Source organism: Pleurodeles waltl, chromosome 6 (genome assembly GCF_031143425.1).
Source record: "Pleurodeles waltl isolate 20211129_DDA chromosome 6, aPleWal1.hap1.20221129, whole genome shotgun sequence".
NCBI lineage: Eukaryota > Metazoa > Chordata > Amphibia > Caudata > Salamandridae > Pleurodeles > Pleurodeles waltl.
In genome coordinates, this window is record NC_090445.1 from 213,482,645 (window position 1) to 213,495,880 (window position 13,236).

General features: G+C 44.6%; 1 protein-coding gene across 2 annotated transcripts in view; it reads right to left on the reverse strand.

Annotated features, from left to right (window-relative positions):
• Positions 1 to 13,236, reverse strand: part of SLC4A1 (solute carrier family 4 member 1 (Diego blood group)) — a 121,793-nt gene that overhangs the window by 63,489 nt on the left and 45,068 nt on the right. For both annotated transcript variants that reach the window (XM_069237881.1, XM_069237882.1), the window contains one exon: positions 4,196 to 4,272. In XM_069237881.1, coding sequence (XP_069093982.1) covers positions 4,196 to 4,272 — 77 coding nt within the window. The remainder of the gene's footprint in view (positions 1 to 4,195; positions 4,273 to 13,236) is intronic.

The following is a 13,236-nucleotide window of genomic DNA, read 5'->3' on the forward strand; positions in this document are numbered from 1 at the left end:
ACCCTCGGCGGCACACAGGGGTCACCCCCGTGACATTTTCCGTGCGCAGGACAGGTTTGTTGTATTATTAGCCAGTTATTTTGGTTTGTGTAAATAACGCGACAAGGGGCCTAATTGGAGGTATTTTCTGGCTGACAAATAAATTGGCGTCTCCGCCTGATTCTAGACTTGAGTTTCCTAGAGTAAGTAAGCAGAGCTGTCCCTTTGGGACCGATTTTATGGAAATTGTGTTTGCAATATTGGTTAGCGCCTCTTGGGGGAGAGGGGCGGACACAACCCTTCAAATGGACCCCATTCAGTGCAAGGCCAATGAGTATCTGCGAAATACGGGAGACTCGGTACCCCTCACTATGTTGTGTGTGTGTGTTGGGGGGGGCATTTTGCGTTACGTCTCTGCTGCCATTCGTGTTTGCAGTGACGCAACATATCTAGCTTTCCTTCCCAGGACAGTTGACTCACATTAGACTCCGGGTCCAGTCGTTTTCAAACTAACTGTAAATTTTTGCACAGACGGTCTTAGTAGTTTAATTTAAATAAATCCTTCCCGACCCCCTCGCACCGCCCTCAGTCTATAGGTTAGGCTAGACACAACTCAAGGGCAAGGGCCGAAAGTCCCGCCTAAGGAGAGCGTGCACAGCATCTGCCGAACAATTGCCCAGCTTCACCTGGGCTGTTCTGCTAGCAGTGATGTGTATTCGCTTGCCAGGGCTCCTGGATTCATGCTTCTTCAAGGTTGCCCAAACCAGGTCACCAACGAGGTCACTGCAACTGAGACATCTTTTACAGTGAAACCATCCAGAGGTGAGCACTCAGGCAAACTATCAGGACTTGCCCGAATTGACCTTCCCAAGTGTGGGGATTGCTTTTAGAGGTCGTCATCTAGATCTCCGACCATTATGGACGCCATATTTGGGCCACTGAGACAATCAGAAGTGAAACTAATTTTGCTTCAGAGAGGTTCCTTTAAAAGGGCTTCTAAGGGCACAGGTAGCATATTTGGGAGTATTCAGACATTTTCAAGGTCAAGTCTGACATCTGGGAATTTTAAAAGAGTAAGGTTCCCTATTCTAAAATTCTACTACCTTATATTGGACATCTGAATTGACAGTTATTTCTTGAAGCTTAGGCCTTCTCGGCTAAGGAGTCTAGTCAACATCGCCTGTGAATAATACAGTGTTATAGGGTGGCTTTATTATTCAGAGAAAAAGTGTTAGCTGTCTCTGATCGCCTCTGATCTTTTTACGGCACACAATAATTGCGGGCGTGGGACACTTCAGTTATACCAAAGGAACTTTATGGAATTCACAGTTTTACACTTGCTGAAAATACTAAAATATGATTTTTTTCTAGATGCACTATTGATGAAATTATCCTGCGCGAAACACATTTACAGGAAAATCCTGTTGCAAAATGTCAATTTGCTGGGTTTTTGACCAGTGGAGTTAGTAAACAAATATATTGTATTTATTTTTCTGAAAAATAAATCCACAAAAAGTTCTTTGACGTGTTTTGACCTGCAAAATCTAATTTTCCTTGTTACATCTGTGAAATGTTCAAAGTTTTCCCTGGAGTTTATTTGCACCTTTAATCAGCTCTACATCGACATCTTAGATTCCCATAAGTGCCTTCAAGAGATCCCGTTCACAATGTGCGCTTTACAAGAAAAAAAAAACACTCCCTTCAGTCATAAAGTCTGTGACACTAAATCTCACTGTCTGGTGGCAAATGCAATACAAGGAATAGTGAACAATAGCTGTAAGTAGTCCTTGGTAGGAAAACCAAGATAAAAACCCAAAAGGCCACCATAAAGTCAGATCTGACCTTCCCTTTGGGGAAGAAGATACAGGTTGGTTCTGCAGTGCCACCCAGAACTGGTGTAGTTGTCTTCTATGAATAATACTGATACTAGGCTTTAGAGTGTGGCAAACATGAGGCTTCCAGGGTAGGTTCTAACACTTCATCATGTCCACCCCATACGCATGGAACGCCGACTGCTGATGTGCTTACAACAGAACCACTTGACACTGCTCCTGCTGGACTGTGGCCCTAAGCACACCACCAAAGTAATTAATTACATTTGAGTTCCTGCTTCTCTTGTTCAAACTCCAACATCACCTGCAAGCACCACCATACAGGGAAATAACACAGGAAGACAACATTGGAGCTGAAGGCAAGTAGGCACTGAACGAGGGCAGCGTTCAGAGATCCGGTGGGCTGTATATGTTTGCAAATTCTTCTTTGGATGGTGACCTATGATGTCTACATGATTGGGAATCTTGGTGGACTTTGCTCCTTTCTAACTCTTGCTCCTTCTCTGTTAGGTCCCACTGACTCGCCATGTCTGTTCCTCCCTTAGCCTCGATTTCCCCATCGCTTTGTGCTATGTCTGCTAGTTATTGACATGCTTCCACCCTCACTCAGTTCCCCTTAAGGCTTGCTGCACGATCCTATTGAATTTTTCTCCCTACTCTTTCTTGATCTTCCTGTCAGGGGGAAAAATAATCCTGAAATAGACCAAGTAGGTGAGCACATTTTTAATTGTGAGCCATGCTCCTTTTTATTTTCCAGGCGGCCATCCTTTCAGTGGCAAGGGCTGATGTGCCATCTTTTCCCTGAGTGGGCACAATAGACATTAATTGTAAAAGAGCTGTATCCTCAGGAGGACCCCCTTCCCTGGCATCACCATCAGATGCCTTTCAGATGCCACCTTTCGCTAATCTTAGTGAATGTCAATGAGTGGGTGCACCTCTTTCTGCATCTGTGGTTACACAATCACATTGTAGAAAGCCAGAGGAACCGTGATGCCGCCTAATCTTTTCTCCAAGGTACTGAACCCACTACCTGAGAGACATACTCGGGCTGGATTGGAGAACCAAAAGCAGACCTGCAATTAACCTCTGGGATCTGAGGAAAGTGACAGAGGTGCCGGAAGTGACTGTGCACTCAAAAACTGGAATTCAAGGGCTCCAGCCTACCAGGAAATGCTCGGTGGAATAAAAGGCCTGTCCAGTCCTGGACAACCTGCAAGGTTCCTTTGAAAATATATCTAGAGGATGAGTGGAGCAGGCTCTTGGTGTGATCTCTGCACAATGAGGAATTTCACCCTTAGGTAGCAGTGGGCATTTTGTGCATTGAATTGTGGATAAAGCACCGTTGGATTTATTTTTCTAACTATGATGATTGATTTCAAGAAAGTAACAGTGAAATGTTTAGATTGCCAAGTTTCCATTATTTTGTCACATTTGATCTTTATACTTTCTCCCTTCTGACTGTATTCTTCCACATCCCATATTTTAAGCTGCCATTTCATTATCTTTGTCCTCATCCTTTCCCTTACTTCTACCAAGGGCAAATGCCTTGTTCGCCCTCTCATGTCCTGGCAAGGCTGTTCTTCATCTCCTGCTTCCTCCTCTCAATGCCATCTTTTTCTGTTTCTGTTCTCCAGTACCTACTCCTGCTGTCTCTCAGTTGCCCGGCCACAGCCCCAGTCACCTGGGCATCTTGCCATCTCTTCACCCAGGCCTCCTGCATCAATCCCAGTTGCCTCTCAGTTGCAATGTCCCAGACCCTCTATCATTTCCACCTCCTTCTGTCTCTTTTCTCTTAACCTTTTATACCCTCTGCAGATGTGAGACACAGCCCTCATCACCTGGGCCTCCTTCCATCACCTCTCCTATGTCCTCACATGCCCACGCCTGATGTCTCCCAGTTACCCTGCCCGGCACTCCATCCCCTGGGCCTCCTTCCATCTTCTCTCTTATGTCCTCCTGCACCCACTCCTTTAGTCTCTCAGTCCTGCCCAGACACTCAGTAACTGGGCATCCCTCCATATCTATCTATCTATCTATCTATCTATCTATCTATCTATCTATCTATCTATCTATCTATCTATCTATCTATCTATCTATCTATCTATCTATCTATCTATCTATCTATCTATCTATCTATCTATCCATATATCTCTCTTCTTCCATTTCCTGTCCTATGTCCCCCTGCGCCTATTTCTTGTGCCTCCAGTTGTCCTACTCGGACTCTCCATCCCCTGTTCTTCCTTCCATCTCCTCCTCTTCTCCTATGTCCTCCTGGGTCCACTCCTGGTAACCCCCAGTTGCCCTGCTCAGACCCTCCATCCCCTGGGCCTCCTTACTTAAGTATGCTTCACCGGTACCCCTGGGCACAGGGCCCTCAGCCTCACCTGGTGAGCTGTCCTGGGTGCTGACGCTGAGCCAGGCCTGCGGATGGGCGCCAAGACCTGTGGATCCGAGGAGATGCCTGAAAATGACAAAAAATACACATAAATCTTCTCTGAGGGGGGCATGGTGACCTGGTAGCCTACACTTCCCTGCTGGCGCCTGACACTGCTGAACTGGCTCTAACGCTGGCGCGAGGAGAGCTTTATAGCAGACACGGCCGACAGATGAAGAACTCTGATCACTGCAATCACTGTTTCAAAACCGAATTGATATAATTCCTGTTTTAAATTGTTTATTTTCCATTTGCATGGCGCACGAGCTCCAGTTAGAATGGCATCGCAGTAGTCTGAGAGGGAGACAACCAGGCAGTCCTGTATCTTTTTTCAGAGACCAGAGTCTGACTCGGCTTGTGGAGATGTGCGGTCCGAGGGGTGACCCGAGAGGTGAAGGTCTGAGCATTAAAAACAGGGGAGTTTCGGAGAGCGGTACCGAGTCACTTATGACACTTTCTTAATAGCATGAACGCAACGGCCTTGCAGATATCACAACAACAAAAAACAAGTGTGTGGAAGTGGAGTGGCACCAGGTAATTGTGCACGTGACTGTATTATGTGTGTTAATCATTTCTTCTGAAGCTATTTTGTTGTAAGATAGTGTGTGATGTATTGCTGTCTGTACATGCGAGATGAATGTTTTATTAAAAACATTTGTATCGAGTTTTGATATAAAAGGTAACATCCACTTACCATACTGGTCTAATTACATTAAAGACAATTTTATACCACATATCGTTGTTTCTGGTTGGCAGACATTTATACCCCATGTACACCCTATTATGCATAAAGATGGGGCCCATTTCACTGATGCTGACCCCATGTTTCCGCCCTCTGCCCGCCTAGTGGCCACTAGGGGGCTACATCCTTGGCACTTCTCAAGAGACCCCCATATTGTCTCAAACTTTCTTGCGCAACCTCGTGTCTGATATCCCAATTTTTCTGCTCTCATGCACCAGTCTAGGTTGGATTCCCGAGCATGTATCATCGGGATCTTGTCTAGTCACCAGTTTCTGATCATATCTCGTCTTGCCAACATCAAAGCAATGTGACCAAACAAGAATGTAGAAGGATCTAGGGTTTGGTCCTCTCATATGCCCAGAGTTACCAAGTACAGAGTAAGGTTCAGCATAGTATCTAGGACTGCTGATATCCTGCGGCCCACCTTTCCCAAGTATTTTTGAATCCTGGGCAGCCCCAGATCATGTGCGCCAGAGTACCTCTGTGCTGACATCCTCTCAAACAGAGATCAGCGTCAATTCTTCCCCTGTGAAACAACCCTGGTCCTCGTGATGTATCCTCTGTGGAGTAATTCCAGCTGAATTAGTTGGAATCTGGACCCCATGGCCACCTCGCATGGGTAGCACCAAGCAACTCCCCAGTCATCGGATTCTAGTCTGCCAAATCTCGCTCCCACCTGTCCCTAAGACTATCCAGCAGAGGCAGACTACTATGTAAGAGTGGAATATAATTGAGGCACAGCATGGCTGGGTAAGGGGGACTCCTAAGGCCCTGTATTCTAGAGGTGTCTTGTCTGGCACCTCTCGCAGTAAGTCCACGTGTCTTTGCATGAGATATAGTAGATGCAGATGCCGCCAGCTCATATTGTTCCTGTATTTTGGAAAAGGTAATTATCTTGTTCCTTTGCCAAATAGCACCTACCTTGGGTATACCCTCAGGTCCCATTTTTGTGGCCCTCTTTGTGGTGCGGTCCCTTCAGTATACCAGAGTCCCAAAGTGGGGTCTCCATCATCAGTTTACCTTTCCAGCCCAGGGTCCAAGTCGCTTGGTCCATATCTTGACTAGCACCGCCATGGGGGCAGGTAATGAGGTCACCCCTTGTTTGCAACAGGCTCACCGGATACACCCTCTGGGTCCATAGACCTTCTATCTGCCATCAAACTGGGACCCTGTTGGGTAACGTTGTATGTTTGGATGTATTGTGTGTCTATTAATAATTTCATCTCAAGATGTTTTGTTGTAAGATAGTTTGTGGTGTATTGCTGGCTGCCTATGCAAGTTGTATATTAAGACGTTTTGTTGTAAGACAGTGTGTGATGTATTGCGGTCTGTATATGCACGCTGTTTATTTGGCTGTATTGAGTGTGTATTAATCATTTCATCTGAAGACGCTTTGTATTAAGACAGTGTATGATGGATTGCGGTCTGAATATGCACGCTGTTCCTTTGGCCCTATTGTGTGTGTGGTGATCATTTCATCTTTGTATGATAGTGTGTGATCTATTGAGATCTGTATATGCAAGCTGTATATTTGGCTCTATTGTGTGTGTGGTAATCATTTCATCTTAAGATGTTCTGTTGTATGATAGTGTGTGATTTATTGAGATCTGTATATGCATACTGTATATTTGATTTTCTTGTGTGTGTATTAATCATTTCATCTTAAGATGTTTTGTTGTAAGGTAGTGTATGGTCTATTGAGATCTGTATACGCACGCTGTTTATTTGGCTGTATTGAGTGTGTATTAATCATTTCATCTTAAGACAGTGTGTGTGCATTGCGGTCTGACAATGCAAGCTGCACCTTTGGCACCTTTGGCTCTATTGTGTGTGTGGTAATCATTTCATCTTAGGATGTTCTGTTGTATGATATTGAGCGCTGTTTGTGGTCTGTATTTGCAAGCTGTGCTCCCATCTCTTACGCGCCTTCCTCTACAATCCCCTTACAATACTACGTGGAGATATGAGCCACCCTTACATGTTTGTGCGCTGTGATCCGCCTCACAGCACGCTTACACTATGTCCCCAACTCTAACTCTACTCATCCAACGTGTTCCACCTGAACCTAACTACAACCAACACTCTCACCCATGCACTCGAAGGGGTCTGCTGGGACCTATTGCACTACTGAATATCGAACACAGAAATATTGTGATATAAAAATAACGTGCACAAAACATCGAGGACCAAAATACCAAAAGGGGAGTGAGAATAGAGCACATATAGATTTACTATTCCTAACTCGAAAAAATATGTACCTTGAAAATATATTTTGTCAAGGTACGTATATGTGAATTTGAGTATAGAAAATCTATACTTACTTGCCTTTCGATAGATCAATTTCAATATTCTTTCCTTGATATTTCCATGCCATTATATTCTGTCTTTGATATTCATAGGGCTCATCCCTTGGACCTCAAGCAAATCAAACTACGCTTCAAATTCATCAGGTGCACAAAGCATTTTTGAATAATACAGAGGAGCTGTTTACACAGTGACCCAAAAGTAATTTGTGCCTCCCAAAAGATAAGAAAGTGCTAAGCAAGTACCTATACAAGTACCAATACAATGCCCTGCGTAATATATACATTTACAAGTTTTGCGTGTGATCTCGTGACATGAATAAATACACTGCATGACAATCCCTCATGCTACCACCCAACTGAAATCAGGAACGGTTTGCAGGGTTTTGTTGGGGCGGGGAGGGGAGTGTGAAAGGGGGGGGTGAAATAATATTTTTTTTAAATCACTTACCTGCACCTCCACCACTCCTCTCCTGCACTGCAGGCTCCCAGCCTGCCCTGCAGCCAATCCTGATGCTGCTCAAAGCAGCGTTCGGATTGGCTGGGAGCGCCCAGCCAGGGTGCTCCCAGGCAGACTGGGAGCCTGTGTCTACTCTCTCCAGCCCGGTAACGGTGTTGCTGGGCTAGAGAGAGCCTACTGCGCATGTATGTTTGGCCGGCCGATAACTGTGCACTCCACCTCAGTTCTCATCATCCCTAATGCCCTGCCCTTTTACTGCAAAATGATAATAAACCTAGTTTATTATCGTTTTGTAGTAAAGGTTTTGCCGATGCTGCTGCTGGGAGGAAGTGGGGGCGCCTGATTGAATTGTTTCCAAAAATCTGAATTCAAGTTTGAAAACTAAAGGATTGCAAAACAAAATATGACATAGCTCAGGCAACAGCGCGCAGAAGCTCTGGGAAACATTGAAACTGAACTAATTGTTAATAATACATTTACATGTAAATAAATTGGAAACTATGAGTACGTTGGAATTTGTCACTGTCTTAAGGCAACCTGTAAAACTACATTTTCTAAAGATGAGCAATAAATAACTATGGACAATTACAGATGAAATGTCAAAAAATAAATACCAGAAAAAGGGACTATTTCATTGTAAAGCACATTAAACTCAGGTGTTTGGTAATGGTGTCAATATTAGAGGATAAAGAGACTGAAATGGGCATATATGAACTGGTGCAACGGTCACAGCAGAGGCATTGTTTCCAAAACAAGCTCCCAGAAACTGGCTGTTCGTTCCCCTTCGAGTGAAATGTTGGCTAAACACAGAGCGCCTGATTACGAGTTTGGCGGTCAGAAGACCCGACCGCCAGACCAGTGGTGAGGAGACCGCTGGGGAGCTGGTGGTCTCCCCACGGACCCATTACGAGTTTTCACTGGGCTGCCTGGCAGAAACTAACGTTTCTGCCGGTCAGCCCAGAGGAATACGTGCAGCGCCATTGGACTCAGCTCCACCTGGAGCGAAGTCCAATGGCGTCGTAAAGGGGCCCTCCCCAGCACCGTCGGAATGCGCACTGTCTGCAGAGCTGCCCCTGCACTTGTTCTCCACCAGCCTTTTAATGGCAGTTGAACCGCCATGAAAAGGCTGGCGGAGAACATGGCTGTAATCATTATGGCGGCGCTAACTTCAGCAGAACTGTGACTGATTACAACCACCGTCATTCTGTCGGGATCAGAGATCCTGACGGAGATGGTGGTCTTTTGGCGGCACAGACCACCAATATTGTAATATGGCGGTCAGACAGCCACAGGCATAGTGGTCCGACCTCCTCTGCGTGTCAGGCGGTCTTCGGACCGCCAGACTCGTAGTCAGGCCCAGAGTTTGTGCCATAAATCTGCACCGAACCCTAGTCTGGCTATTTCGTGAGAGGTGTGTGTGTTTAATGGGGGAGGCTTGAGCTCTTTGCTATTTTAGTTCGCTCATGAAACTTTACATTGGCCCATGGAGGTATAAGAAATAATAAAAACCTCCAATAAATTTGAAAGAGTGTCTGTCAACATTCTTACAGCGAACTTCCATAGCCATGTCTCTAGTTATTGTTTTATCAATGTTCTTTTATGAGAAACTTGCCAGCAATATTGTTTTTTGCACAAGGACACATAACACCATGATTAGATGACTGTCACATGGACTCCACTAGTACTACAGACCTGCCAACTCACACAGTCCCACCATGTATCACACAATAATGGCTCCCTTCACACAGTTAGCAGGTGGAGAGACAATATCACACAATGGGAGACAAAGTCAGCTGGGAACCCATACTAAGAGGGGGTTTTCTCATCCCGTGAGGCCACTCCACACAGCCGAAGTCCATTAAGAGTTTTGCAACCTCCACAGGACATTGGCAGCAGCCTCATAAGCATTTGGTTTCTGTTTTATTTGAAGGGGGGGCAACATGTGACTCTTGACCAGTGCTGGCACAGAACCGTGCCCCCTCACCATAGGCCCTCAACAACTAGTTTTACATTAACAGGCTTGAGGCTTCGTCCCCTCACGAGACCCACCTCCTACCCTCAAACAATCTTTTTTTTCAAGTTAGCGTATCTGGTACCATTCAAAACAGATACCATGTCCTTCGGTCCTTTCTTTGTCCTTCAAACTTCTCATATATCCTTCAACCGTTGATTTCACATGTCTCAGTTTCCTGATGCCCTTTTTAAAATAAGATGTTGCGGCTTATATAAGTTGAGTTTGTAACCACTTCACACCATTGTGCAGATTTTGCTTGTTTTAGGATTGCTTTCTAAGGAAATTGTGATTGATGTGCATGCTTGGACTTATAGGTACTGTATTCCCGTAGTGCAGTAGTGCTTCTACCGCACATACAAATGGAGGCTGTGCAGTAACCACCTCCACTTAAAGTGCTGTAGAAAGGCCAAAAGTATTAGGCAGTGTCAGTTATGCCAAGCAAATACCGCCCGGCACTGCCAGACTTACAGAGCGACCAGCCTGTCAAATAGAATTAAAAACCATGTTTGATTTCCGTTTGCCAATTCCTTTTGTGTCACAGGTAACATGAACTTGCAAAGCTGCTCGTGTTTGTATCAGTTTCCAAAGCCAGTTCTCAGTAGCTCCCCTTAATATTTTGAACAAGTGCAAAACAGAGGCTGGAACCGCACAGGACCTGGTGCACACACTTTCAAAACCTTTTTCAAAGAAGTTGACAACTGTGGGCCTTTTTATGGTATAGGTACTTAGGATGTGACTGGACTGCTTCATATAACAATGACCTACTAGATTACGGCTACTTTTCAATGCAGAGAAAACCAAAAAATCAACACAAACAGCAGATCTCAGAGTAGCAGCAGCTGGACTTTTCAGGATGCTGATGTGGGATATCATCTAAATAGAAAGACTCACATATTCACTCATTTATCCACCTATACATTCCTCTCAGTGAGTAAAAGCCCTGCTGCCAATGTCTATCCTTAACCTATATGTCATGTTCTGTGAGTGATGAGAGCATGACCTAGTCTGCCCTGCGGGATCCGTTTTGCAAGGAATAAACAATTGCGCTCGCTGCCTTCTGTGAGGGAGAGAAGCTTGCTTTGCTATTGTCAGGCTGTTCCTGTTCTGTGATAAAGGAAAGCTTGCACAGCTGCTGTTTTGTACATGTCATGTGAGAGGAAAAGCTTTCCCTGCTGCTGCCCGAGATCACCTTTTCTCTACAGGACTGTAGCTTGCACTGTTTCTGCGCAAGGTGTATCTGTTCTAGGATAAAGAGTTATTGCCATAGCTGTTGCCTTGTCTTCTGAAAAAACAAAGGATATTTTGAATTCTCTTGCATCAAGGTCGAACTGGCCTTTAGGGCAATCAGTCAGTAACCGAAGGGCTGGTCTGACAGGTCAGTGAGTGGGCTAGTTTTATGCTCTGCTGGACCTGTTTTTAGTGGTGATTTCCCTAGTATTTCCAAAAACATTGCCTGCAGCAAGCAAAAATGTATGCAAAACACATATACAGTGTATTTTTACCAGTTGAAAACTGCCCTCCTTTGCAAAGTGGACTACAACTTTTGGCATTCTGATTCGCAAGTGGGAGCCACATTTATTTTGGTGCTTTGGCCCATATTCTGTCCCGGTCAGACCCTAACTGTTTCACTATATTTTATGTGAATATCTAAGACCTCTAGTAACAAGGAAGGTGCCTTACCCCACAGGGGCAATATCAGAGCATAGATAGAAAACAAAAGGAGGGTTATTTGGTTGACTCCTCTGTCATCAGAAAAAACACTTAGCTCACCCACACACAATTTTAATAAAGGTCTGACAGTTTAACAAAGAGAGAACATGAATGTAGACCTAAGAGGTCGAAGCTCCCCCAAACTAGGGAATCCATAACTAGTAGACTGTACAACTAGTCAACAGCAATACTCTTGGATCCTTCCTGGTGTTAGATATGGAACTCCTTCATAAAGCATACCACACTAGGTAGGTGAGAGTTCATCGTCCTATGTGAGTACATGAAGGGATGCTCATTTTATACGAGGCTTGGCTATTTCTTCCAGGAGTGTTAATTCTCATCTTTATGCCTGTTTACAAAGGGTGTACACCAGACCTTTAGGTCCCCTCACTCTCTGTTTCGTGTGTTAGCAACCTGTGTTGCACCTGTTCTGCGTATGTGAGAGAATCAGGTGATGTCCTCCCTGCTATTGTCACCTGTCCTCTACGTCCTCATTGTGTTAGTTAAGATTGTGCTGCTGCTATCCAGGCTGTGCTTTCGCTGTGTCGTAAAACTTGGTATAATCTTTCCACTACACAAAAGACAAAACAATTTGCATTCCCTTTTTGGTTTTAATGCATGATGTGAATGAAAGTGTGTAGTTCTCATATGTCAGCAAAGTTTACTTTTGAGTTTACTTGCGAAACAACCACTTTTTTAAATGGACTAGACTGCAAATTTCTAAAACATGGCCAGGTAGTGGCTCTATGCCATCTAGAACTTAGTCTTCCAGCCAATTATAGCATTTTAGTCAGCAGCCATATTTCATGCTTGGGGTTTGAGTACATTATGGCAGTATTAAAAGCAAAAGTTTAAGCCCGACAATTCATCATATTACTGGCTGAAAAACCAGGAGTGGTTCATGATATCATATATTATAATACTACATGGCAGACATATGAAATGCACAACAAATGTAATTCCGGACTTTCTGCTCTTTAGGTTGAGCCTACCAGACAGTTCAAGCTGTCCGAAAGCAAAATGGCCATTGTGCGCTTACCAAGAACTTACAGGAGCCTATAGCACGCCCAGTGCTTACTGTTGGTTGACTTTGTAGTCACTCTCATTGTATTGCTTTGGGTTTAATGGTTTTCCTAGTCCCAGCTTGTCCATTTTGTGTGTGTCCCTCTCCCGGAGCATCTCCCCTTTTTGTTTTGTGTAAGCACTTCATGAGAGAGCATATATTTCTAGCTCTCTCACTTGTGTGCTCCTCTCGCCCACCAAATACCAGTCCTCCTGCTCCATTTTGCTGCCTTCTCTGTGTTGCAACCTCTCTCTATCGAGTGCTTCATCCCACCTTCCCTATATGTTGCTCTTCCTCATGCTGTTTTTCTGCTCTCTCGCCTGCTCCCTATTGCTCCCACTAACTGGTCCTCAGTTACCCCACTGCTGTTTTTCTTTAGTTTTAAATATCGTATGTTTTGCAGGTGATGCAGAGGACCATGCAGCAAATTGCTCCTGGCACATATGGCTTGAAAAAGCACTTTTGTGCTACTTCTTATTTATTTATTTTTATTTACTCATCCATCTCAGATCAGTTAATGAAATAAGCATTGGCAAAGCCAATAGGTCCCATTGAGACCTATTGGCCTCTGCCGTGTCTTCCCTTCATGCTGTGCATCATCGAAGTAGATGCTGTACAACATCAGGGAAAGAATTAAAGAGAGGAAAAAGAATTAGAAAATAAGCATGATGTTGCGGCGTTGGCTATTTTCAATTTGCC